Source organism: Mustela putorius, unplaced genomic scaffold (assembly GCF_011764305.1).
Source record: "Mustela putorius furo isolate JIRA1106 unplaced genomic scaffold, ASM1176430v1.1 tig00000127_pilon_pilon_pilon, whole genome shotgun sequence".
In the NCBI taxonomy this organism is placed as follows: Eukaryota; Metazoa; Chordata; class Mammalia; order Carnivora; family Mustelidae; genus Mustela; species Mustela putorius.
This window is the reverse complement of record NW_025421288.1, coordinates 16,365,889-16,391,348: the sequence shown is the minus strand read 5'-3', so window position 1 is coordinate 16,391,348 and position 25,460 is coordinate 16,365,889. Positions and strand designations below refer to the sequence as shown.

The 25,460-nt window shown below is 66.1% G+C and overlaps 1 protein-coding gene across 1 annotated transcript; it reads right to left on the bottom strand.

Moving 5' to 3' along the window:
• Positions 1 to 374: 374 nt before the first annotated feature.
• On the bottom strand, positions 375 to 25,460 carry MUC6 (mucin 6, oligomeric mucus/gel-forming). Its single transcript, XM_045089727.1, has 31 exons — positions 25,403 to 25,460; positions 22,497 to 22,559; positions 21,806 to 22,046; positions 21,610 to 21,736; positions 21,388 to 21,478; positions 21,207 to 21,316; positions 20,832 to 21,039; positions 20,556 to 20,678; positions 20,156 to 20,276; positions 19,911 to 20,049; positions 19,722 to 19,826; positions 19,530 to 19,602; positions 19,306 to 19,443; positions 18,933 to 19,094; positions 18,751 to 18,845; positions 18,528 to 18,657; positions 18,181 to 18,430; positions 18,042 to 18,094; positions 17,842 to 17,951; positions 17,201 to 17,352; positions 16,943 to 17,084; positions 16,753 to 16,863; positions 16,218 to 16,403; positions 15,902 to 16,141; positions 15,617 to 15,773; positions 15,363 to 15,503; positions 15,170 to 15,232; positions 13,678 to 13,905; positions 2,806 to 12,759; positions 961 to 1,063; positions 375 to 636 (listed from the first exon to the last, which is right to left on the bottom strand). Exons 1-31 carry the CDS (start codon positions 25,458 to 25,460, stop codon positions 459 to 461), a joined length of 14,052 nt encoding a protein of 4,683 aa, XP_044945662.1. The 3' UTR covers positions 375 to 458.

The window sequence follows — 25,460 nt, the reverse complement described above, 5'->3', positions numbered from 1 at the left end:
GCTCCGGGGTCCTCTTCTCGCTGCCGCCCCTGCCTCTTTCTGCCCGTCCCAGCGCAGGCGTCCTGCACGCGTGGGGCCGGTGGCCCCTTCCTCAGGCCTACCTCTAGAGAGGCCTTTCTCGCTACCCCACCCAGGTACCTGCTGCTCTGGCTGTTCCCAGGGACCCGTTCTGGGAGGGACGAGAGGCCTTCTTCAAAGTCGGGGAGGCTGAGTGGACAATCTGCGGGGATGGTCAGGAGGCCGCCAGTGTGGTTCAGCTGGCTGGGCTTGGTCAGGGTCTGCGGCCCCTGCCTGGCAGCCCCCTTCCCTCGGCTGCCCCGGGAAGTCACGTGCCAGGGCGCTTTGAGGCCTTGCCTTGTGGAAGGAGGGGGGCTGCCAGGCACGGCAAGCCAGCGCCGGGAGGGGGGCGTGGGTGGTGGGAGCGCTGCTTTGCCCTCACGCCGGGGGTGCCGTGTGCCCTAGCCCCCACAGTGCTGTGGGCTGCATGCACAGCTGCTGAACATCTGTAGGGTGAGCACCAGCTGCCGGCCCTGCGCTTCAGGGTCCGGGCAGGGCAGCACAAACTGCTTCTGGTAGGAGCCGAGGGGTTCGCAGCAGCTGCAGTGGGTCTCCGGCTGGTTCGTGGGGATGTCAAAGCTGCAATGAAGCAGGAGCCAGGAGCCTGGGTCAGGGCCGCTGCCCCAGGAGTGAGTGCTCCTGGACGTCCCGGACCACTCCAGAGAGGAGGGTGGGTCCCAAGTTCCCAGGAGGGGCCTTCGGGCCTGCCCTACCTTCCTGGCCCTCGCCGCCCTCCCCGGCTCTGAGGCCGTCGGCCGGGGTCTGCCTTTGCCTTCCGCAGGTGTGATGGAGGGAGGCTGCTGGCCAGGGCGACCTGACTGCTGGGGAGCTTTCTCCTGGGTGGGGCAGGCTCTGCGTGTCCGGCCCAGCCCTGTGGGGAGGCTGCTCGGGACCGGCACTCACCTCGTCGAGGAGGCACAGAAGCCCTCACAGCGGGTCACTGTCACATTGGCAGTGCACCCTCGGTAGGTGACCTCCTGCTGCAGCTCCTTCACGTCACAGACGCCTGGGGGACGAGAGAGGTGCGGTCAGATGCCAGGCCAGGGCGTGGCTGCGGGGCTGACAGACCTGCCGCCGGGCACAGGACCTGGCAAGGGGGATGAACGTGGCTCAGTTGGGTAAAGCTGTGCGGCTGCTCACGTGGGACGAGTAGCCCTTCCTGCTGCGGTGGGTCCTCCCCGGGCTCCGCCCCCTGCACTTGGCGGCCCCAGGTGGTCTCGCCTTGTCCCCGCCGCGCTAACCTCGGACCTCAGAGCTCTGCATGGGAACAGACGCTGATGGGCTCTCCGTTTGGGCGTTCCTCCCGAGACCTGGGTACCCTGGGAGTCCCCCCAGGTCAAGAGTTTTCTGAGCTCTGGTGAGCAACCCTCAGGCCCCTCCTCTCGTGGTCCAGCAGCAGCCTGTGGGCATCTCTGGCCTGTTGGAGCCAGAGGCTGCCGGAGGGATGGGGGCAGGGTCTGCACATCCGTGGGGGGGATGGATGGCGCCCCAGGAGCTCCCTGCTGGGGTCTGTGCTCTTGGAGGGGCGGGGTGTGCACCCGGCTGGAGACCTTGGTCTGCTTGGCGAGCTGCCTCGGCCGGCCTGGCATTAGGAGCTGCCCGTGGAGAGATGAAGTGACACAGTGAAGGCGTTCCTGAGCTACTGCCCAGTTGGCCTGCGTGGCTGCTGGAGGAGGGGAGAGGAGGGCCGTCTCCACGGGTCCCTGTGGCCCTCAGCTGTCCTCTGACCCTGCCTCCGGCTTCTGCTCCTACACCCTGTCTGCTCACGGGCAGCCTGTGCCTGGCCTGTCTCCCAGGAGGACGTTCGTCACTATGGACAGGCCTGCCTGGGGGACGGCAGGGCACGTGTGAGGGGGAACCCACAGTACAGTGCAGTGAGCACCTGGAGGGGAGGGGTGTCTCTCGAGGACGGTGCGGGGCAGGAAAATGGTGGAGGCCTCGGCTGCTCGTCCTGCCTGCCACCAGTGCTGTCCAGCGGGGACACTTGTAGTTACGGCGCTTCCTTTTTCTCTCTCCGTTTTCTCAGGCAGGGCGATACCTGAGACGGGACCCCTGCCACCCCTGAACGCCTGTGAGCTCCCGAAGGGGCAGCCGTGGAGGGCTTCTGAGTGAGCTGGCTCGCCCGGAGGCCGGGACGATGGCAGGGCATGGGTGGGCCAGGCACGGGGCTGGCGTGCAGGCTCAGGTGACGGAAAGGGTGCCCCAAGGGGAGGCCACGCACCCACTGTGGCCACATGGCAGTGTCTGAAGAGAGGTGTGTAGAGAGACGAGGGGAGAGGAGGAGGCAGCTAACGGGAGGCTGTGAGAACTGTCCTAAGGACTGGGGACACGCAGAAGAGGGAGGCATGGCGCAGTCCCTGCCTGCTGGGGGATGTGGCCTTCGCAGACGCCCGGAGGACATGGGGATGCTCCGAGGGATGACTGTGGCCTTAGGTCTGAGCTTAGTATGCTGTCTGCCTGCTGGCCTCAGGAGAATGAAGGCTTCAAGGGGAAGAAAGCAGGTCACATGCAGGATGACCAGGGAGCTCCTGTCTGGGGCACGCACGTCGGGCTGGGACTACGTACGGCACAGTGAGGAACAGACTAGGAGGCAGGAGCACAGCCCAGAAGGGGATCGGGCAGTGCGAGAGGACAGGGAAAGGCAGGGACTCTGCGGGAGGGCACGACCGTGCTCTCCAGACTGAGGATGCAGAGCCGGAAGATGCGGGGCACCAAGGTCGTGAGGTGGGCGAGAGTCCTACCCCTTACCTGGAGAGCGGGACGTGGCTGTCACCTGAGAGGAAATGGATGGTGCCCCAGGAGACAAGGACCCCGTGGAATGGAGGGATGAGCTTCCGTGGACAGAGGTCAAGCTGGCGAGGGTCACGGTGATTGAAACTCCAGTGCTACTGGGTTGTCCGGTGGTGAGGTTCGTGACTGGAGAAGTCGGGATGGCTGTCACCCCCACGGTGGATGAGAAGAGACTGGATGGAGGGATTCGGGTGGTGAGGGTCGTAGACTGGGAGGTCGTAGACAGGGAGGAGAGGGTGTGGGACATGGGGGGGCTGGGTGTGGTCCTGGGCAAAGAAGGTACAACGTTGGTGCTGCCCAGGGGGCCAGGAGTCCGATCGGGAGGAGGCGTGGAGGATCGAGCAGGGGTGGAGAAGGCGTGGGTGGGCGGGGAAGGCACCGCGGACAGTGGGGCAGTGGAGGCGTCTGGGGGGGAAGCAGAGGAAGAGCTGGAGACTCCACTCGCTGTGCCTGGGGAGCGTGAGGAGCTGAAAGTGGGACCACGGGAGCTCGAGCCTGTCGCCGGTGCGGACGGAGACGAGCCCGTGGGTCTGGCCGTGGAGGGGGAGTTAGAGGTCACCTGCTGCGTTGGCATGGTGAGTCGGTGGGTAGTGGGAGTCACGGAGGACGTGGTAGAGGGGACAGCGTGGGTGGAGATGGTGGTCTCAGGGTGCAATGGGGTGGGTAAGGCTGTGGTCGTCCGGAAGGAAGTCCCCGAGGGGGGACCTGTCGTGTGTGTGCTGTTGGGGAAAGGGGTCGTTTGTGCGGAGTGAGACGTGTGCGGAGTGTGTCGCTTGCTGGTAGACTCCGTGGCCGTGGCGGTGTGAGTCACGGAGGTCAGGGTTCCCGTGGCCGGTGGTTGGTGGGAGACGGTGGGCTTGGGGGCAGATGAGGTTTCATGGTGGATGGGTGCGGAAGGGTAGGTCTCCCACGACGTGGAGGTTTTGGCTGTGCTGACGGGTTTCGGGGTGTGCGTGGTCCGAGTGAGTGGCGGGGTCGTGTGCGTGGGCTGTGTGCCCGTGATGGGGACGTGCGGGGACAGAGATGAGGAGCCTGTGGGTCTGGCCGTGGCGGGGGAAGTAGGGGTCTCCGGGTACGTTGGGCTGAGGAGTCGGTGGGTAGTGGGCGTCACGGAGGACGTGGTAGGGGGTGCCCCGTGGGTGGAGAGGGTGGTTTTGGGGCCTGATGGGGTGGGTATGGCTGTGGTCGTCCAGAAAGAAGTCCCCGAGGGTGGACCTGTCGTGTGGGCGCTGTTGGGGACAAGGGTCGTTTGTGCGGAGTGAGACGTGTGCGGAGTGTGTCGCTTGCTGGTGGACTCCGTGGCTGTGGCGGTGTGAGTCACGGAGGTCAGGGTTTCCGTGGCCGTTGGTTGGTGGGAGACGGTGGGCTTGGGGGCAGATGAGGTTTCATGGTGGTTGGGTGCGGAAGGGTAGGTCTCCCAGGATGTAGAGCTTTTGGCTGTGCTGACGGAGTTCGGGATGTGCGTGGTCCGAGTCAGTGGCGGTGTTGTGTGCGTGGGCTGTGTGCCCGTAATGGGGACGTGTGGGGACGGAGATGAGGAGCCCGTGTGTCTGGCTGTGGAGGCGTATGTCGGAGTCTCCGGGTGCGTTGGGCTGAGGAGTCGGTGGGTAGTGGGCGTCACGGAGGACGTGGTAGGGGGTGCCCCGTGGGTGGAGAGGGTGGTTTTGGGGCCTGATGGGGTGGGTATGGCTGTGGTCGTCTGGAAGGAAGTCCCCGAGGGGGGACGTGTCGTGTGTGTGCTGTTGGGGGCAGGTGTCGTTTGTGTGGAGTGAGACGTGTGCGGAGTGTGTCGCTTGCTGGTGGACTCCGTGGCCATGGCAGTGTGAGTCACGGACGTCACGGTTCCCGTGGCTGGTGGTTGGTGGGAGACGGTGGGCTTGGGGGCAGATGAGGTTTCATGGTTGTTGGGTAAGGAAGGGTAGGTCTCCCAGGACGTGGAGGTTTTGGCTGTGCTGATGGGTTTTGGGGTGTGTGTGGTACCAGTGAGTGGTGGGGTTTTGTGCGTGGGCTGTGTGCCCGTGATGGAGGTGTGCTGGGACAGAGATGACGAGCCCGTGGGTCTGGTAGAGGTGGAGGGGGGTCTAGGGGTCTCCGGGTGGGTTGGGGTGAGGAGTCGGTTGGTAGTGGGAGTTACATTAGACGTGGTAGAGGGGGCAGCATGGGTGGAGACGGTGGTCTCAGGGGTCGATGGGGTGGGTAAGGCTGTGGTCGTCCTGAAGGAAGTCCCCGAGGGGGGTCCTGTCGTGTGTGTGCTGTTGGGGACAAGGGTCGTTTGTGCGGAGTGCGTCGTATGCGGCGTGTGTCGCTTGCTGGTGGACTCTGTGGCCGTGGCAGTGTGAGTCACGGAGGTCAGGGTTCCTGTGGCCGATGGTTGGTGGGAGACGGTGGGCTTGGTGGCAGATGAGGTTTCATGGTGGTTGGGTGCGGAAGGGTAGGTCTCCCAGGACGTGGAGGTTTTAGCTGTGCTGACGGAGTTCGGGGTGTGCGTGGTCTGAGTGAGTGGCGGGGTCATGTGCGTGGTCTGTGTGCCCGTGATGGGGATGGGCGGGGACGCAGATGAGGAGCCCGTGGGTTTGGCCGTTGAGGGGGAAGTAGGGGTCTCCGGGTGCGTTGGGGTGAGGAGCCGGTGGGTAGTGGGTGTCACGGAGGACGTGGTAGAGGGGGCAGTGTGGGTGAGGACTGTGGTCTCGGGGCGCGATGGGATGGCTGAGACTGTGGTTGTCCGTAAGGAAGTCCCTGAGGGGGGACCTGTCGTGTGGGCGCTGTTGGTGACAGGGGGAGTGGGTGTGGAATGAGACGTGTGTGGCGTGTGTCGCTTGCTCGTGGACTCCGTGTCCTTGGCGGTGTGAGTCACGGAGGTCAGGGTTCCCGTGGCCGGTGGTTGGTGGGAGACGGTGGGCTTGGGGGCAGATGAGGTTTCATGGTGGTTGGGTGCGGAAGGGTAGGTCACCCACGACGTGGAGGTTTTGGCTGTGCTGACGGAGTTCGGGTAGTGCGTGGTCCGAGTGGGCGGCGGGCTCGTGTGCGTGGGCTGTGTGCCCGTGATGGGCACGTGCGGGGACGCAGACGAGGAGCCCGTGGATCTGGCCGTGGAGGGGGAAGTAGGGGTCTCCGGGTGCGTTGGGCTGAGGAGTCGGTGGGTAGTGGGCGTCACGGAGGACGTGGTAGGGCGTGCCCCGTGGGTGGAGAGGGTGGTTTTGGGGCCTGATGGGGTGGGTATGGCTGTGGTCGTCCGGAAAGAAGTCCCCGAGGGTGGACCTGTCGTGTGGGCGCTGTTGGGGACAAGGGTCGTTTGTGCGGAGTGAGACGTGTGCGGAGTGTGTCGCTTGCTGGTGGACTCCGTGGCTGTGGCGGTGTGAGTCACGGAGGTCAGGGTTTCCGTGGCTGTTGGTTGGTGGGAGACGGTGGGCTTGGTGGTGGATGAGGTTTCATGGTTGTTGGGTAAGGAAGGGTAGGTCTCCCAGGACGTGGAGGTTTTGGCTGTGCTGACGGAGTTTGGGGTGTGCGTGGTCCCAGTGAGTGGCGGGGTTTTGTACGTGGGCTGTGTGCCCATGATGGAGACGTGCGGGGACAGAGATGAGGAGCCCGTGGGTCTGGCCGTGGAGGGGGAAGTAGGGGTCTCCGGGTGCGTTGGGGTGATGAGTCGGTGGGTAGTGGGCGTCACGGAGGACGTGGTAGAGGGGGCAGCATGGCTGGAGACGGTGGTCTCGGGGCGCGATGGGGTGGCTATGACTGTGGTTGTCCGGAAAGAAGTCCCTGAGGGGGGACTGGTCGTGTGTGCGCTGTTGGCGACAGGGGGAGTGGGTGTGGAATGGGACGTGTGTGGTGTGTGTTGTTTGGTCGTGGATGCCGTGGCCTTGGTGGTGTGAGTCACAGTGGTCAGTGTTCCCGTGGCCGGTGGTTGGTGGGAGACGGTGGGCTTGGGGGCAGATGAGGTTTCATGGTGGTTGGGTGCGGAAGGGTAGGTCTCCCACGACGTGGAGGTTTTGGCTGTGCTGATGGAGTTCGGGTAGTACGTGGTCCGAGTGGGCGGCGGGCTCGTGTGCGTGGGCTGTGTGCCCGTGATGGGCACGTGCGGGGACGGAGACGAGGAGCCCGTGGGTCTTGCCGTGGCGGGGGAAGTAGGGGTCTCCGGGTGCGTTGGGCTGAGGAGTCGGTGGGTAGTGGGCGTCACGGAGGACGTGGTAGGGGGTGCCCCGTGGGTGGAGAGGGTGGTTTTGGGGCCTGATGGGGTGGGTATGGCTGTGGTCGTCCGGAAAGAAGTCCCCGAGGGTGGACCTGTCGTGTGGGCGCTGTTGGGGACAAGGGTCGTTTGTGCGGAGTGAGACGTGTGCGGAGTGTGTCGCTTGCTGGTGGACTCCGTGGCTGCGGCAGTGTGAGTCACAGAGGTCAGGGTTCCCGTGGCTGTTGGTTGGTGGGAGACGGTGGGCTTGGGGGCGGATGAGGTTTCATGGTGGTTGGGTGCGGAAGGGTAGGTCTCTCTGGACGTGGAGGTTTTGGCTGTGCTGACGGAATTCGGGGGGTGTGTGGTCCGAGTTAGTGGCGGGCTCGTGTGCGTGGGCTGTGTGCCCGTGATGGGGACATGTGGGGATGGAGACGAGGAGCCCGTGGATCTGGCCGTGGAGTTGGAAGTAGGGGTCTCTGGGTGCGTTGGGGTGAGGAGGTGGTGGGTAGTGGGGGGGTCACGGAGGACGTGGTAGAGGGGGGCAGCATGGGTGGACACGGTGGTCTTGGGCCGCGATGGCGTGGGTAAGGTTGTGGTCGTCCGGAAGGAAGTCCCCGAGGGGGGACCTGTCGTGTGTGTGCTGTTGGAGACAGGGGTTGTTTGTGTGGAGTGAGACGTGTGCGGAGTGTGTCGCTTGCTGGTGGACTCCGTGGCCGGGGCAGTGTGAGTCACGGACGTCACGGTTCCCGTGGCTGGTGGTTGGTGGGAGACAGTGGGCTTGGGGGCAGATGAGGTTTCATGGTTGTTGGGTAAGGAAGGGTAGGTCTCCCAGGACGTGGAGGTTTTGGCTGTGCTGATGGGTTTCGGGGTGTGTGTGGTACCAGTGAGTGGTGGGGTTTTGTGCGTGGGCTGTGTGCCCGTGATGGAGGTGTGCTGGGACAGAGATGACGAGCCCGTGGGTCTGGTAGAGGTGGAGGGCGGTCTAGGCGTCTCCGGGTGGGTTGGGGTGAGGAGTCGGTTGGTAGTGGGAGTTACATTAGACGTGGTAGAGGGGGCAGCATGGGTGGAGACGGTGGTCTCGGGGGTCGATGGGGTGGGTAAGGCTGTGGTCGTCCTGAAGGAAGTCCCCGAGGGGGGTCCTGTCGTGTGGGCTGTGTTTGGGACAGGGGTCGTTTGTGCGGAGTGCGTCGTATGCGGCGTGTGTCGTTTGCTGGTGGACTCCGTGGCCATGGCAGTGTGAGTCACGGACGTCACGGTTCCCGTGGCCGGTGGTTGGTGGGAGACGGTGGGCTTGGGGGCAGATGAGGTTTCATGGTGGATGGGTGCGGAAGGGTAGGTCTCTCTGGACGTGGAGGTTTTGGCTGTGCTGACGGAGTTCGGGGTGTGCGTGGTCTGAGTGAGTGGCGGGGTCATGTGCGTGGTCTGTGTGCCCGTGATGGGGACGGGCGGGGACAGAGATGAGGAGCCCGTGGATTTGGCCGTGGAGGGGGAAGTAGGGGTCTCCGGGTGCGTTGGGCTGAGGAGTCGGTGGGTAGTGGGCGTCACGGAGGACGTGGTAGGGCGTGCCCCGTGGGTGGAGAGGGTGGTTTTGGGGCCTGATGGGGTGGGTATGGCTGTGGTCGTCCGGAAAGAAGTCCCCGAGGGTGGACCTGTCGTGTGGGCGCTGTTGGGGACAAGGGTCGTTTGTGCGGAGTGAGACGTGTGCGGAGTGTGTCGCTTGCTGGTGGACTCCGTGGCTGTGGCAGTGTGAGTCACGGAGGTCAGGGTTTCTGTGGCTGTTGGTTGGTGGGAGACGGTGGGCTTGGGGGCAGATGAGGTTTCATGGTGGATGGGTGCGGAAGGGTAGGTCTCCCAGGATGAAGAGGTTTTGGCTGTGCTGACGGAGTTTGGGGTGTGCGTGGTCCGAGTCAGTGGCGGTATTGTGTGCGTGGGCTGTGTGCCTGTGATGGGGACGTGTGGGGACGGAGATGAGGAGCCCGTGTGTCTGGCTGTGGAGGCGTATGTCGGAGTCTCCGGGTGCGTTGGGGTGAGGAGTCGGTGGGTAGTGGGCGTCACGGAGGACGTGGTAGGGGGTGCCCCGTGGGTGGAGAGGGTGGTTTTGGGGCCTGATGGGGTGGGTATGGCTGTGCTCGTCTGGAAGGAAGTCCCTGAGGGGGGACCTGTCATGTGTGTGCTGTTGGGGACAGGGGTCGTTTGTGTGGATTGAGACGTGTGTGGCGTGTGTCGCTTGCTGGTGGACTCCGTGGCTGCGGCAGTGTGAGTCACAGAGGTCAGGGTTCCCGTGGCTGTTGGTTGGTGGGAGACGGTGGGCTTGGGGGCGGATGAGGTTTCATGGTGGTTGGGTGCGGAAGGGTAGGTCTCTCTGGACGTGGAGGTTTTGGCTGTGCTGACGGAATTCGGGGGGTGTGTGGTCCGAGTGAGTGGCGGGCTCGTGTGCGTGGGCTGTGTGCCCGTGATGGGGACATGTGGGGATGGAGACGAGGAGCCCGTGGATCTGGCCGTGGAGTTGGAAGTAGGGGTCTCTGGGTGCGTTGGGGTGAGGAGGTGGTGGGTAGTGGGAGTCACGGAGGACGTGGTAGAGGGGGCAGCATGGGTGGACACGGTGGTCTTGGGCCGCGATGGCGTGGGTAAGGTTGTGGTCGTCCGGAAGGAAGTCCCCGAGGGGGGACCTGTCGTGTGTGTGCTGTTGGAGACAGGGGTTGTTTGTGTGGAGTGAGACGTGTGCGGAGTGTGTCGCTTGCTTGTGGACTCCGTGGCCGTGGCGGTGTGAGTCACGGACGTCACGGTTCCCGTGGCCGTTGGTTGGTGGGAGACAGTGGGCTTGGTGGCGGATGAGGTTTCATGGTTGTTGGGTAAGGAAGGGTAGGTCTCCCAGGACGTGGAGGTTTTGGCTGTGCTGACGGGTTTCGGGGTGTGCGTGGTCTCAGTGAGTGGCGGGGTTTTGTGCGTGGGCTGTGTGCCTGTGATGGAGGTGTGCTGGGACAGAGATGACGAGCCCGTGGGTCTGGTAGAGGTGGAGGGGGGTCTAGGGGTCTCCGGGTGCGTTGGGGTGATGAGTCGGTGGGTAGTGGGAGTCACAGAGGACGTGGTAGAGGGGGCAGCATGGGTGGACACGGTGGTCTCGGGGCCCGATGGGGTGGGTAAGGCTGTGGTCGTCCGGAAGGAAGTCCCCGAGGGGGGACCTGTCGTGTGGGCGCTGTTGGTGACAGGGGGAGTAGGTGTGGAATGAGACGTGTGTGGTGTGTGTTGTTTGGTCGTGGATGCCGTGGCCTTGGTGGTGTGAGTCACAGTGGTCAGTGTTCCCGTGGCCGGTGGTTGGTGGGAGACGGTGGGCTTGGGGGCAGATGAGGTTTCATGGTGGTTGGGTGCGGAAGGGTAGGTCTCCCACGACGTGGAGGTTTTGGCTGTGCTGACGGAGTTCGGGTAGTGCGTGGTCCGAGTGGGCGGCGGGCTCGTGTGCGTGGGCTGTGTGCCCGTGATGGGGACGTGCGGGGACGCAGACGAGGAGCCCGTGGATCTGGCCGTGGAGGGGGAAGTAGGGGTCTCTGGGTGCGTTGGGCTGAGGAGTCGGTGGGTAGTGGGCGTCACGGAGGACGTGGTAGGGCGTGCCCCGTGGGTGGAGAGGGTGGTTTTGGGGCCTGATGGGGTGGGTATGGCTGTGGTCGTCCGGAAAGAAGTCCCCGAGGGTGGACCTGTCGTGTGTGTTCCATTGGGGACAAGGGTCGTTTGTGTGGAGTGAGACGTGTGCGGAGTGTGTCGCTTGCTGGTGGACTCCGTGGCTGCGGCAGTGTGAGTCACGGAGGTCAGGGTTCCCGTGGCCGTTGGATGGTGGGAGACGGTGGGCTTGGGGGCAGATGAGGTTTCATGGTTGTTGGGTAATGAAGGGTATGTCTCCCAGGACGTGGAGGTTTTGGCTGTGCTGACAGGTTTCGGGGTGTGCGTGGTCTCAGTGAGTGGCGGGGTTTTGTGCGTGGGCTGTGTGCCTGTGATGGAGGTGTGCTGGGACAGAGATGACGAGCCCGTGGGTCTGGTAGAGGTGGAGGGGGGTGTAGGGATATCCGGGTGCGTTGGGGTGATGAGTCGGTGGGTAGTGGGAGTTACATTAGACGTGGTAGAGGGGGCAGCATGGCTGGAGACGGTGGTCTCGGGGCCCGATGGGGTGGGTAAGGCTGTCGTCGTCCGGAAGGAAGTCCCTGAGGGGGGACCTGTCGTGTGGGCTGTGTTTGGGACAGGGGGAGTGGGTGTAGAATGAGACGTGTTTGGTGTGTGTCGCTTGCTCGTGGACTCCGTGTCCTTGGCGGTGTGAGTCACAGTGGTCAGGGTTCCCGTGGCCGGTGGTTGGTGGGAGACGGTGGGCTTGGGGGCAGATGAGGTTTCATGGTGGATGGGTGCGGAAGGGTAGGTCTCTCTGGACGTGGAGGTTTTGGCTGTGCTGACGGAGTTCGGGGTGTGCGTGGTCCGGGTGAGTGGCGGGGTCATGTGCGTGGGCTGTGTGCCCGTGATGGGGACATGTGGGGACGGAGACGAGGAGCCCGTGGGTCTTGCCGTGGAGGGGGAAGTAGGGGTCTCCGGGTGCGTTGGGGTGAGGAGCCGGTGGGTAGTGGGAGTCACGGAGGACGTGGTAGAGGGGGCAGCATGGGTGGATACGGTGGTCTCCGGGCGTGATGGGGTGGCTACGACTGTGGTTGTCCGGAAGGAAGTCCCCGAGGGGGGACCTGTCATGTGGGCGCTGTTGGGGATAGTCGTCGTTTGCGCAGACTCACTCTGCGTCGTATATGGCGTGTGTCGCTTGCTGGTGGACTCCGTGGCCGTGGCGGTGTGAGTCACGGACGTCACGGTTCCCGTGGCTGATGGTTGGTGGGAGACAGTGGGCTTGGTGGCGGATGAGGTTTCATGGTTGTTGGGTAAGGAAGGGTAGGTCTCCCAGGACGTGGAGGTTTTGGTTGTGCTGATGGAGTTTGGGGTGTGCGTGGTCCGTGTGAGTGGTGGGGTTTTGTGCGTGGGCTGTGTGCCCGTGAGGGAGGTGTGCTGGGACAGAGATGAGGAGCCTGTGGGTCTGGTGGAGGTGTATGGGGGTGTAGGAATATCCGGGTGCGTTGGGGTGATGAGTTGGTGGGTAGTGGGCGTCACGGAGGACGTGGTAGAGGGGGCAGCGTGGCTGGAGATGGTGGTCTCGGGGTGCGTTTGGGTGGGTAAGGCTGTGGTTGTCCGGAAGGAAGTCCCTGAGGGGGAACCTGTCGTGTGTGCGCTGTTGGGGACAGGGGGAGTGGGTGTGGAATGAGACGTGTGTGGCGTGTGTTGCTTGCTCGTGGATGCCGTGGCCGTGGCGTCGTGAGTCACGGTGTTCAGGGTTCCCGTGGCCGTTGGTTGGTGGGAGACGGTGGGCTTGGGGGCAGAAGAGGTTTCATGGTGGTTGGGTGCGGAAGGGTAGGTCTCCCAGGACGTGGAGGTTTTGGCTGTGCTGACGGAGTTCGGGGTGTGCGTGGTTTGAGTGAGTGGCAGGCTCGTGTGCGTGGGCTGTGTGCGCGTGATGGGCACGTGCGGGGAAGGTGACGAGGAACCCGTGGGTCTGGTAGAAGTGGAGGGGGGTGTAGGGGTCTCCGGGTGCGTTGGGGTGATGATTAGGTGGGTCGTGGGCGTCACGGAGGACGTGGTAGGGGGTGCCCCGTGGGTGGAGAGGGTGGTCTCGGGGCGCGATGGGGTGGGTAAAGCTGTGGTCGTCAGGAAGGACGTCCCCGAGGGGGGACCTGTCGTGTGGGCGCTGTTGGATACGGGGGGCATGGATGTGGATTGTGAAGTCAGGGCTCCGTGTGGCCTGCTGGGAGTGGCTTCTCCTTGTGTGGTCCTGAAGGCCGTGTGTGTCGAGTGCTGTGTGGGGGTCGTTTGGTTGCTATTGTTGCTGCTCGTGCTCTCCTGTGACGACGTTCCTTCTGTGTGTTGTGTCCTTGCAGTCTCATGAGCGGTTGGGGTCCTCGTGTGAGTCGTGGCTGCTGGGGAAACATTATTTGTCAGTTTGTCCTGTTGCTTCTGAATGCGCAGTGGCGATCCGCGCCTCCTGTCCCCTGTGCCTGCCTATGGCCCTACTCTCCCGGGCTTCTCACATCCCCGATGGTGACGGTCCAGGGGTTTTCGGAGTGTGTCTGTTCACGCATTCTAAATGTTTTTTTTAATTGTTTTTGTTACTCCTTTCAGCATAGTTGTCAGGAGCTCACTGTGGTCCCTTTTGTGTGGCCCTTAGTGGCACCTGTGACATTCCGTACTCTCAGTTCTTCCTTCGGGTTGGGTTGGGCTTGTCCCCCTGGCCATCCCCTTTTTGTCCTGGGACGTGTGTTTCTCTCAATGCCCTGGGAAGACTGGGGTTGTGTTGCCTTCTCTGAGGGTGTGGGAAGTGTGCTCTAGGTGCATTGTGACCTGTGGCATGACTTTGGGTCTGTGGTCACGTGGGATGCGGTGGTTGCGGTGAGTTGGGGCTCTGGCGTTGTGGTCGTGGGAAGTTGGGTGGCGTGTCGCTGGTGCTGTGAGTTTGGAGTTGTGGCTTGGTGGCGCACCACACATTTTGGCCCATTGTGGCCCATGCAGCGCCATGCCGGCCCCTACAGCTTTGGTGCGTTGCAGGCATATGAGCTTCTGCCCCTTTCTGGGGACAGGCATGAGGGTGTGCTTACTCGGTGGGGGTAGTGTAGAGGTCTCTGAAGTTTCTGGGGTCCGTGGGAAAGCCGTGCTGTGCTCTGTGGACTGAGCTGTCGATCGCGTCACTGAGCTGAGTGTGGATGCTGTGGACTTCGTTGTGGCCCCTGTCACCATGGGTCCTGTGGCCGTGGACTTGAGAGTTACCGTTGGGGCTGGTTCCGACGTGGGCCGTAGAGTGATGGCAGGGATGGTTCGAGGTGACTCTGCAGGGAGCAGTGCTCAGAACATTCCTCCAGAGCTCGTGCACTTTCCCCCTGGACCTGGGCTCCCTGCCCCCCTGACTGCTGTATGCTGTGGGAGGGTTGTGGCTGCCCCCGCAGACACCCCCGGCCGCCCTGGCTCAAGTGGTCTCGCTGCTGTTTTCCAGGACCCTGCGCTCACGGGGCCACTGCCTCTCCGTCCACCCACCATTGGTAATAGAATAGATGGCCTGTTCCCCTATGGTTTCTGGGCTGCTGGAAGGGGTTCTGCTGGGTGGGACAGGGTGGGCTCCCAGGGGTTCTCTAGGTGACCTGTCCTACATGTTTTTTCTCACTAGTGTCAGGCAGCAAAGAACGGTCCCATTCTGTGACCAGTTATCCTCAGAAAAAGGCTTTCACGGAAACCAAGCCCTGGTCCGAAGCACGGGGGCTCTGTGGCACGAGTGAGCTCATGGCGCGTTCTGTCTGTGGGGAGGTGTGGGGCCCCGTCCCCTGCCCTCACCTAAGCCCCGGTCAGCCGTCTTGTTTCCCCTGGCTACCTGGGGCTGGGCGCTCCGGCGGGCCCCTTCCCCTCTGCCGCCCCCTCCGTGCAGAGCGGCCCCAGGGGCGGGCCAGACTCCGTCCCTGCCCTGTCCCACACCCGATGGCTGGGGCCGCAGGAACGGCAGTGTCGGTGGCCAGGACCCTGGGCCCCGCAGTGCCCGAGGGACGCAGCCTGGGCTGGCCGGGGGCTGTCCCGCCGAGCCAGGGCAGGGCTGGCGTAGGCCTGCTTCACCGTGGCACCCAGTGTGTGCAATCACCTGTGCTGGGCCTTGGCGTGCTGGGCGGCGGCGCTGCAAGGAGAGGAGCCGTCAGGAGCGCTGCCCCTCGCCCGGCCGAGGACCCCGGGGGTGAGCTGCCATGGGGGGCCGGGCCCCTGCTCCTGGTCTTCACCCCCATCTTTTCCCGGCCCCGTCCCCCCATCAGCAGCGGCCCGGGGGACCTGGTGCTGAGGCCCCAGCAGGTTGTGTGCCCACACGTCCCAGCCCGCTGGTGCAGGGGAGGCGGGGGTCTGCCCTGTGGCTAGCGACTGGGGCGGAGCGTGGAGGCTGTTGCCTTTCCTGTTTCTGCTGCCCTGGCCCAGGTTGCCGGGGTTCCCAGGAAGCTCCGCACCCCAGGGCACAGCCCCGCAGAGGGGCTGCCAGGAAGGAGACTGGAAGTGTGTGTGGGCTGGCGGCTCCTGCTGGAGGCCGGTGGGTGGGGGGGCTGGGTGGCCCGCGGAGCTTACTGCACGGAACGCAGGTCCCCGTGCCGTGGTCGAAATACTCGTGCTGGGAACAGTTGTAGCAGCCTGGAGAGGAGGGGTCCAGAAGGTGATGGGGACGCCCCCGTTGCCCGGGCCTGGTCCCTCCGCTCTGTCCACCCCCAGCCCCCGCCCGTGCCCGAAGCCTGGGCGCAGGGGCTCCCTGCTTGGCCCGTACCTTCGGTGTTGGTGTCTGGGACGCTCTGTGGGTACCCGGGGCAGAGGCATGGCTGGTAGTGCCACGTGCAGTCGGCCTCCTGGTCGTACTGGTACCCGCCGTCTCCCGGAGCGTGCGTGTTGTAGAAGTCGCAGTAGACAGCTGGGAGAAGGGGCTCCTGTCAGGCCCTCGGTGCGCGGGTCGTGGGGTCCGAACCCGCACCTGTGCCAGCCCCAGAGTGTGTGGTCCTATGGACAGGGGCGGGGGGCACTCACGGCAGAAGTCCGGGGTCCTCCAGTCCACACACACGCCTTTGTCCAGGCAGGCCTTGGCATACGCGGCCACCGCGTCACACAGGCACTCACAGTCGCCGCTGGTGTCACAGCCACACGCGTCTCGCACACAGGCTTCGTAGTAGGGCAGATGGTACACCTGTGAGAGCCGGCTGTCAGCGCCACCTGTGCCCGGTGCTGGGTGCTCGGGAGCCGGGGAGCCGGGCGCCGGGACATGGGGAGTCGGGGGACGGGGAAGCCGGGAGCGGGGGCCGGGGCCGGGCACACCTGGCTGTGGCAGGCGGCGAAGGTAGGGCTGTTGATGATGCCGCACTTGCGCGTCGCCCAGCTGCGGCGGAAGGCGTTGAGGCTGCAGGGGTCCAGCGCGAGGCCGGCGTCCCCGCACAGCGGGCTGTCCTTCCACGAATTCACGAACTCCAGCTCACTGGATGCCACATAGTTGCTGCGCGTCTCGAAGTCGTCTTTCATGTTCCCGTTGTAGTTGCCGCACAGGCCGCACAGGGCACCCTGGGGGGGTGCTGGCGTCAGGCCGGGTGCTGCCCCTGCCCGTGGGTGGACCCGGGCCCCGGGGCGGCGCCAGTACCTGGCTGCCGCGCGTGACGCTGATGGAGACGGTCATGCGTTTGTTCCAGATGAGGGTCAGGTTGTAGCTGCTGCCGACGACGACGTCCAGCACCAGGTTCAGGGGGCTGGTGGCCACCTGCAGCCGCACGTGCGGGTCTTCCCCGTGGACCGTGCAGTTTCTGTCCGCCAGCACGACGGACACACCCTGTGGGGCGGGGCGGTCACGCGGCTGCCTGGCCCCCAGGCTTAGCGTCCCCTGCGCAAGTTCTCTGAGGCAGGGGGACCCCATCTGTAAGGGAGCGTGTGGGCCAGGCCTGCCCGGGCCGGCTCTCTGCTGGGGGCCTGTCCTCTAGACACTGGGGTTGGCAGAACGTTCCAGAAAATGGTGGAAAATGCACCAAGGGCTGAGGGTGAGGCTTCTGGGAGAAAACCTTCCCTTCGCACAGCTGTCCAGCCCCAGGAGACACGGCTGCCTGCCCTGCGGACGGGTGATCTGGGGGCACCCAGAGGCTGGGACGTGGGGCTCTGGGGGCTGGGGTGCCCGGCCCACTCACCCCCAGGAAGATCTTGATGGCCCGGGAGCAGGTGACGCCTGACTTTCCACACACAACATTCTCCGTCAGGACCGTGAAGCTGGGCTGCGAGTGGTTGGTCCCGCAGCCGTCCTGTGGGGACACGGGCGCTGAGGAGGGGCCCACCTGCGGGCCCCTGGGCCCCTGCTCCCATGGCCTGGACGGGCCTTACCGTGGCCAGGATGTACCCACAGCTGCCATCGAACAGGAAGCGCTGGCCGTCGAAGGTGACCACGTGGCCCTCCCCGTAGAGTGTGCAGGTGGAGGGGCAGCGGGCACTCTGCCAGCACGTCCACTGGCCCCCGGAGCAGGTGCTGTGGACGGAGGGGGCTGTCGGTGGCTGCACATGCATTCCCCTTGGACCAGGGCCTTGCTGGGGCCCCAAGGGACAGGCCCAGGCCACCAGGGGCTCCGGGCAGGTGTGGCTTACCATGTCTTACAGTCGGTGTGGAGCTCTGCGCCCCGGGGGTAGGAGACCCCCGCAAACTCGCACGGACATTCCTCGGGGGGTACGCAGTGCCCGGTGGCGTTCTCGTAGAGCCCCTGGGCACAGACGCAGCCAGGCTCACACTTGGTGGGTACCTGCAGGGTGGGGTCAGTGGCCTGGGAGGGTGGCTTTGCCGACGGCCGCCCTCTCCCCGGGCCCCTCTGAGACCCTTAGGGCTCCCCCCGGTCTGTTCCCTGCGTGCCCCCTGCTCCAGGCCTCACTCTTAGCGGGGCCATGAGGCACGTTCTGGTGCCTCTGTGTCACTCCTGAGCTGTTTTGTCCCCTCTCCAGGCGGTGGGGGCTTGGCCCACAGTCCTCAGGGGCTCCCTGACAAAAGCACACGCCCCCTCCAGCTCCTGGCTGCCAGGGCCCCTTCTGACCCTCTCAGTCCCGTTTGGGCACCAGCCACCCTCATCACAGGGCGATGGGGACAGTGGGACAGCGGGCCCGGCCTCCCTGGGGAGTTTGTGAAAATCTCTCCAGGGAGAGGCCCTGGGGGCGGCCTCCACGACCAACTGGCCATCCCACCCAGCGGGGAGCACTCTCTGGGAAGCGCCGTGTGCCTCACTCAGCCCAGGCCTTACGCAAGGGGTGCCGGTGGCCAGCCTCTGACACGTGGGGGCACAGGCTGCCCCAAATGTTCTCTCTGATGACTCGTCACAGGACTGGAAGGTCTTAGGGGCCGAGCAGGTCGCTGCACGGAGGGGGCAGAGCTGGGGTGAGGGGCTCGGAGGGACCACCGCACCGGGCAGTCCAGGCCCCTGGCCTCAGGGCAGCTACATACCCAGGAGCAGTTGTGGGCGCCCAGGGCAGCTCAGCCTGCCGTTGACACAGTAGCTGCAAGAGGGGGCCGTGTGAGCGCGCCAGCCGCGGGCTGGGGGCTGCAGGCGGGGGGCCGGCCCCCCAGGGAGCCCCACGCTCACCAGATGGCGCCGTTGACCATGGTGGACTCGTCCGCCGGGATGAGCTTGCTGCCGTCCAGGAGGCAGGGGCACTGGGCCTTGCGCACACACTGGGCCTTGTGGTTGAGGTAGGTGCCCTCGGGGCAGGCGCAGCCGTCCATGGGCACGGCGCTCGGGTGGCACTCGGCCGTGTGGTCCGACAGTGATAGGCATGTACGGCCGCAGGCCCTGATGTTGTCGCCAAATGTCTGGTTGCCCGTGCAGGGGGTGGCTGTGGGGGGACTGGGGGTCAGGCCCTCGGGGTGCTGGGTGGGGCCGGGCGGGTGTCCGCTCGCGCCCGCGCCAACCCCGCACCCTCCGGCACGCACTGCAGTTGACGCTGTCCCTCCAGCCCCGCAGGAGGCGGCCATGGGTGGCACATGCGCGGGCGTAGTCACTCAGGGCGGCGCACACGTGGGGGAGGGTCTCCTCGTAGTTGCAGGCCTGGTACACGCACCTCTGCGGTGGACACGGCATGGTAGCCGGGTGTCCGGCCCCCAGCCCCCGCTGCCCGCCCCCCGGAGCCCTCCCTGGCCCGCGGGCCCTGCCCACCTTGTAGAAGGGCCTGGGGTTCACGGTGGCGTGGCAGCTCTGGAACACGGTGCCGTCCCTCACCAGCACCGAGCAGTGGGTCTCTGCACACACCTCTGCGGGGACGGGGGTGGCGTGGGTGTCTCGCGTGCCTGGCCCGGGCCTCACGCCCACCCGCAGGCCTCCCAGGGCCCAGCACTCACTGTTGAGCTGGCTCATGGAGCAGGGGTCTATCTCGCGCTCCAGCGAGGCCGGGCAGTTCCCTGTCCGCCAAGAGTCCACGAAGAGCGGGGCGGTGCCCTCCACGATGCCCGTGCTGGTCATGAAGTCATCCGTCGTGTCCCCGTTGAAGGTGCCACAGAGCCCTGCATCGGCCGGGCCGTGAGGGGGCCGGCCTGCACTCCTGCCCCACCCTGTACTCCGAAGCCCCTGTCTTCCCGTCACCATGCCCGGGACACAAGGCTGTCACTGGCCCCTCCGAGGGCCAGCCTGCGGTCATGAGTGCTGAAGGTGAAGGACTCTGTTGGGCTCTTTCTGTGCTGTGGCCACGCTGGGCAGGGACGGGGAGGGGCTCACCTCTGGTCTGGCCTCTGAACTGGGGCCCGACAGTGACATACGCCTGGAACACGGGCTCCAGCTGCACCACGAGCTCCAGCCCGAAGGTGGTGGTCATCTGGAGGTGGGTGGACGTCTGCCTGAAGACCGTGATGTTGCCTGGGGGGAGAGGGGCTTAGGAAGCAGGCTGCTTTGGGGCCCGGCCCAGTGAGGTCGTAGGTGCTGGGCAGGGGCTGAGGACGTACGAGTCTTGTACGGTAGCCACTTGGTGTTCCCGCTGTTGGTGAGGACCTCGTCCCGAGAAATCACGATTTTGTCCTAGAGAGAGGGTGGCTTGAGTCACGGGGGTGCCGAGAACAGGGGGAGGCCTCCCCTCCTGCCGGCCCGGCGGGACACAGTGGGGAGGGGCCCGAGGCGGCGTGGCGGGGTGGCCTTACTTCTCCGGACATGTAGATGACGGCGGCTAGGGCGGTCTCGGAGTGAGAGTATCCAGACTTGTCGTACGAGGCCACGAGGGAGCCCCCATCAGGGAGCTGTGGGCTCTGGAGGGGGGTGGTGCGGCTTAGTCCAGGGGTCTGGGGGTGCTTCTCGTGACCTCCCCCCACCCCGGGAGCCACATGTCCCACCTGGAGGAGGATGTAGGTGCAGGCGCCGTGGAAGCGATACGGCCGGGCGTCGAATGTGGTGACGAAGGAGCTGCCTTCCAGGGAGCAGCGCCCAGGGCAGGGCCGCTCTGTGCACACCCAGTGGCCCAGGGAGCAGCGGCTGCAGGCGGGGACTGGCTTACCCAGATGGCACCCCCAGACGCTGCTGGGCCGAGGGTGCCCAGGACCCCCCGTGACCCCTCGCTCCCTCCTGCCTTTGCCCTTACCACGTCCGGCAGGCGTCTGTCACCACTTCCCCGGGGGCGTGGGCCACGCCGTGGAGCATGCAGGGACACTGGGCAACCGGCACGCAGGTATGGTTTTTGGAGACGTCATCCAGAACCATACCTGTAGGACACAGGTTTCCTGGGCCCGTGGCTCGGTGCTCTCCCACCAGCCCCGGCCCTTGAGCTTCACGCCCCCGAGCCACTGTGCCCAGACCCACACGCTGCCCCTAGTTGGGTCAAGTCCCACGTCTTCCAGGGCCACCCATCTCTGCCCTGCTGCAGGGCCTTCCCTCCCCTGGGGAGAGTCGAGCCTGGCTCTGACGTGTTGGGAGTTGGGTCGGGGCCTCCCCTCTGTCTCTAGGTGAGTTCCGAGGGGTCCCGGGGCTGCGGTTGCCCTGACCTTCAGGACAGAAGCAGCCAAAGGTGCAGAAGCTAGAGCAGGTGTGCTGTGGGTTGGAGCAGGTCCTGGCGCAGGCTGCGCCGCACTCCTGGTACACCTGGTTGGCCGGGCACGAGCCCACGGCTGTAGACATACAGGGGCTCTGAGACAGGGCCCTGGGCGGGGGGGGGGGCGGGGGGGCAGGGCCCCCGGCCGCCTGCCCTGCCCCCTCCCCAGTCTCCTTCCAGCTCCCAGGCAAGGTTCCCGGCCCTCCCCGCCGCCGGCCCCAGGACTCACAGCAGAGGCCGGGGCGCCGCCAGTGGCTGACGGGCTGGCCGGCCATGCTGCAGCGGCGTGAGTACTCGGACAGCGAGGCACAGGCGCAGTCCCGCCGGCCCCGCGGCGCGCACTCGGCCATGTCCGCCTGGCAGCTCCGCACGAAAGGCTCTTTGGGCACGCTGCACTCGGGGGCCACCTGGGTCAGCAGCTGGGCGCAAGTCTGGGCCTGGCCAGAGGACCACGCGGGGTCACGGGGGTCGGGGCCGCCTCCCATGCCGGCGGGAGACCCTGCCCCACCCTGGGGGCCAGCCATAAGCACCGGCCTCCCCGTCCCCCCGCCTCCCCCCCCCCCGCCGCCACCCGTGGCTCAGGGGCCCCTGCGGCCTGACGTACGTGCTCTGCCTGTGGGGCCTGGGGCCTGGGGACCGGCGTGGAGGTGCAGATCTCGTTGGGGTCGTCCAGCCTCTGGAGGGCGGCGTACGTGTGGGGTTCCAGCGGTTTGCCTGGGGAGGGGTTGGGTGCGGTCAGCACCGCGGCCGGGGCCGCGGGGGCTCTGGGCCCGGCCCCCACCTACCTTCCTCGCTCAGGAACTCGTCCGTCCGCTTGCCATTGAAGTCCCCACAGAGACCACACAGCTTGCCCATGTGCCGCTTCTCTACCAGCACCTGTGGGCGGGCGGGCAGTGCTGTCAGAGTGCCCCGGGAACTTGCCCAGCAAGGTGCCCAGAGCCACCGTCGGAGCCCAGGCCCACGGCCGGACTCGGGACCCCAGCCTCCCCGACGGCCGGTGTTCTCACCAGCAGGTGACTGCCTGGGCCCCACATGACCACAAGCTCCAGCTCGAGCTGCTTGGCCACCAGCTGCACGCTCCGGCCGAACGGTGTGATCTGGAGCCCGGTGCTGCTGTAGGGTAGGCTGACGACCCTGCGGGGGCACAGTGGTCAGGGGCCACCCCCTTGGCTCCCAGCCTCCCAGCCCAGCCACGTGGCCTACCCCACATCCTTCACGGAGATGACCGCCTTCTGCACGGTGACCGCGGAGGTGCCCAGCTCCACAATGATCCGGGAGATGTTCCCGCTGGGCCCACGCCGTAGCTGGACACTGAAGGTGGGTGACGTGTCCTCGCAGGTGGCCGCAAAGACATAGTTGCAGGTCCCCAGGAAGTCATACACGTGGCCGTCGAACGTGGAGAAGTGGCCGGCCCCCCAGGTGGAGCACCAGCCCTTGTCTGGAGCTGTGGAGATCGTGGGCAGCGTCTTGGAGCCCTGTGTCCCCCCCCCGCCGCCGGCTGGTGGGGCAGGTGTGGGAGTCCTCACCCCACGAGCTGGGCCCTTGGGGAGTTCATGCTCCTTTCCCAAGTCCCAGGCACTCCGGGTCGGGCGGGAAACAGCCTCTTCCCCTAGGGCGAGCCCCGTTGCAGGCGGGGTCTGCTCCCACTCCCAGGCCTTACAGGGGCTCAGCCGCTGCCCTGCCTGGGGTCTGTGGGATGCCTGTGGCAGCTCGGCTCCTGCCCAGGGCCCCCCACCCTCCGGGAAGCCCGGCTAGTTTTCCTTCTGGGCGAGGGGCTGCTGGAGCTGCTGGAGTTGCCTCATGGAAAGCCCCAGCCACGGCCACTCCGTGGTAGGGCCGCGGCACATGGGCTCTGCGTGACTCTGGAGGACGGGAAGCTGCCTGTGGCCCTCACCTGTGGGTGGGGTGTCCTGCAGCCTCCGGAGGTCTGGGCGCACAGAGGACGTTTTGTTTAGACCTGTGTGGACAGGGGCTGTGGTCAGCGCTGGGACCGCCTGCTTCTGCCCTGCCCGCGGTGTGCAGCGTGTGGGCCCGGAGCCAAGGGGTGGGGAGGGCGGTGTTGGCCGTGGGGCTGACCCGGCTCCGGCTGTGCTCTTCGCCCTCTCACTGGCTGGGTTCAGCGCCTCAGCTGTGGAGAGCTGGGCCCATCTGCGAGCCCAGAATGGCAGGGCTTTGGGGCCTGGGGAGGGGGAAGGGTCGGCAATTGCTGGTGGAGGGGTGGGAGACCCCTGGGCGGCGGGGGAGAGGGTGAGCCTTTCTCCCCATGGCCAGTCCTCTGGGTGGAGTTGGGGGAGGAGCCCTGGGCCCGCTGCGCGCCCTACTCTGCCGGCCCAAGCACAACTGGCTGTGACACAGAGCGGCCCCTCCTGCCCCCCGCCCCCGCCCCCCGCCCACGTAGGACAGACCGGCAGCCTCGACAGCCCGGGCTCCAGGGGTCTGTGGTTCTTGTGGACCGCAGGTGGGAGGGGCCCTGCTCGGGGAGGGGCCTGGCGGGCTTTGAGCAAGAGACCACGGGAGACCTGGGGAAAGGTGTGCCGCCACCTGCCAGCACAGGGCTGGGGTTGGCGTGCGGCTGTCCAAGCTGTCCTGTCTGGCTGCACCCCACCCCCGAGTTCCCAGGATGAGGTCTGAGCCTCCCCCGTGGATGTCTCCCTCTGTCGGGCTCTGAAAGTGGCTGCTTAACTGCTTCCTCCTTCCTAGACAGTCCTGGGAGCGAGATGACCGTTGCCAGAGAAATGGCCAGGCAGCGTCAGTCCTGTGACTGCAGAGGCGGGAATCATGACTTCACTGGTGACGCGAGGGCGGCCGGAGAGGGGAGGACTTGCCCGTGGGTCACTGTCTCCTTACCCCTCCTCCCGGCCTCACTGTGGTCCTGGCGCTCCCACCCTGCAGACCTGCGCGGGGCCCCCGGTTCGGCCGTGACTCCCACCCGGCCCTCGGGGGTCCTGACCCTGCCCGCTCCCCACTCTGCTCGGCGGTGTTTTTGGGTCTCTGGGTGATGTCAGGGAACAGGGAAAAGAGCCGGCTGCCAGGGGGTCCCCGGGTGGGGCGGGCGGCACACAGGCTCCCGCGGGCCAGTGCTCTTGCCCTTGTGCCCCTCCCCCCCACGTGTGCGCCACGTGGGCCCCTGTCTCTGCTCGTCCTCAGCTCACGACCCACCCCCAGGACACTTCCCGCGGCCTCCACCGCCCGCCCCCAGTGGCTTCACTGCTCTACTTGCAGTGGCTCCTCTGCCGGCTTTCCAGGCACCAGCCTCACGCTTGTGTGTCTCCGGCTGTCAGAACGCTGCCGGCCCCTGCCCAGGCCCCTGCGGGCGGCGGCGCTCCAGGGACCAGCCAAGGGACTCTGTACCTCCCGCTCGGAATGTCAGGACAAGTGCAGAGTCCCTGGCCCCATGGTCCGCCTCCTCCAGCCCTTCCCAGCCCCGGGACAGGCCAGCGACTGCCGGAGCTTGCGCTGTTCCCCCTGGGCGCTTGGCTGCCCTGCCCGCCCTGGCCGGCGGGCTCTGCCCTCCACCTGCCTCAAGCTCCAGGTCCCCCGGGGCTCTTGTATCTGAACTCATGCTTTCGGAGCCTCTGGTTCAGGGGGCAGAGCCCACCAGTCCTCAAAGGGCGCTGGCAGATATGTGGCCGGACCCTGGCCGTCCCCCTCCGCTGTAGGACTCTGGCCGTCCCCTTCCACCGCAGGTACAGCCGGACCCCCACGGCCCAGCCATGCTGCAGCCCCTTGCCACACCAGTACCCCACCCCGGCAGGCTTCCAGGAGCCTCCCTTCTTGTCCTGCTTCTGGGTCCAGGTCTCAGAGGGACAGGCCCAGGCCCGGCCCAAGTCCTGAGTGTTCAGAGCCACAGGCTTTGTGGGAGGGAAGGGGTGGGGCAGGCCCAGGGGAAACCCACTCGGCTCAGCCGTTCATAGCCCAGCCCCAGTGGCTGGGTCCAGCCAGGCTGGGGAGCAGGCTTGGGGGCCAAGGCTCTGGGGCCCCCGAGGAGGGGCACTAGGGAAGCGCTGTGGAGACAGGAGAGACACGCCCCACTGGGCTCTCGGGCAGAATAGAGAAGACGCAGAGGGCAGGCCGCAGAGGGCTTGGTGCCTGCCGTCAGCGAGGAGGGGCTGGTCCCTGGCCCACCGTGGGACCCCTCGGGGCTGGCTGCCTCCCATGCTTGGGGATGCTTGGGGCCTGGGGTGGTAGCACCAGTGGGTTGGGGGGCGGGGGAGAGCGGATGCTGCTCTGTGGGCAAGACCCGGTGGGCGCTGGGAGGGGCGGTCCCTCTGAGCCTCGTAAAACGGTGGGGGTCCTGGGCCCTCCCGTGTGTTCCTTCGGCCCTTTTGTTTAATCCTGTGGTAGCCACGTGAGGGGCGGCTTTCCTCCACTGTTACAGATGCGGAAGGTGCGGCCCTGCCCCGGCCGTCCGTCCTACAGCCCTCCCAGGGCCCAGTGGGGAGAGGGGCGCCGTGGGCTCTGGGTGCTGGGCCCCCAGCACGCCCCTGGCCCACACGCTCACTGGCGCTGAGGGAACTGTATGTCCCCGAGGAATGTCTGCCCGCCACAGCCCAGCATCGTGCCTCCCTGGCCGCTATGCCCAGGGCGGGGGTAAGCGGCAGCCTGGGCACAGGCTGGGCTGGGCTGGGCTGGGCTCGAGACCCCGGCCTTGGCCGTGTGGGATGGCTACAGGGCAGGGAGGGGCCTGTCGTCCATCAGCTGCCTGGAGGCCAGCCTGACTCCGGCCCCGTCCGTGAGGCAACAAGGGACCCTCTGAGGGCTTCTGTCCCCCCTAGAGTGTGGCCGTGGGCCCCCACTCACCAGTGCCGAGCAGGGCCCCCCCATAGGACAGGAGCAGCAGCAGCCGAGCCCCGAGCAT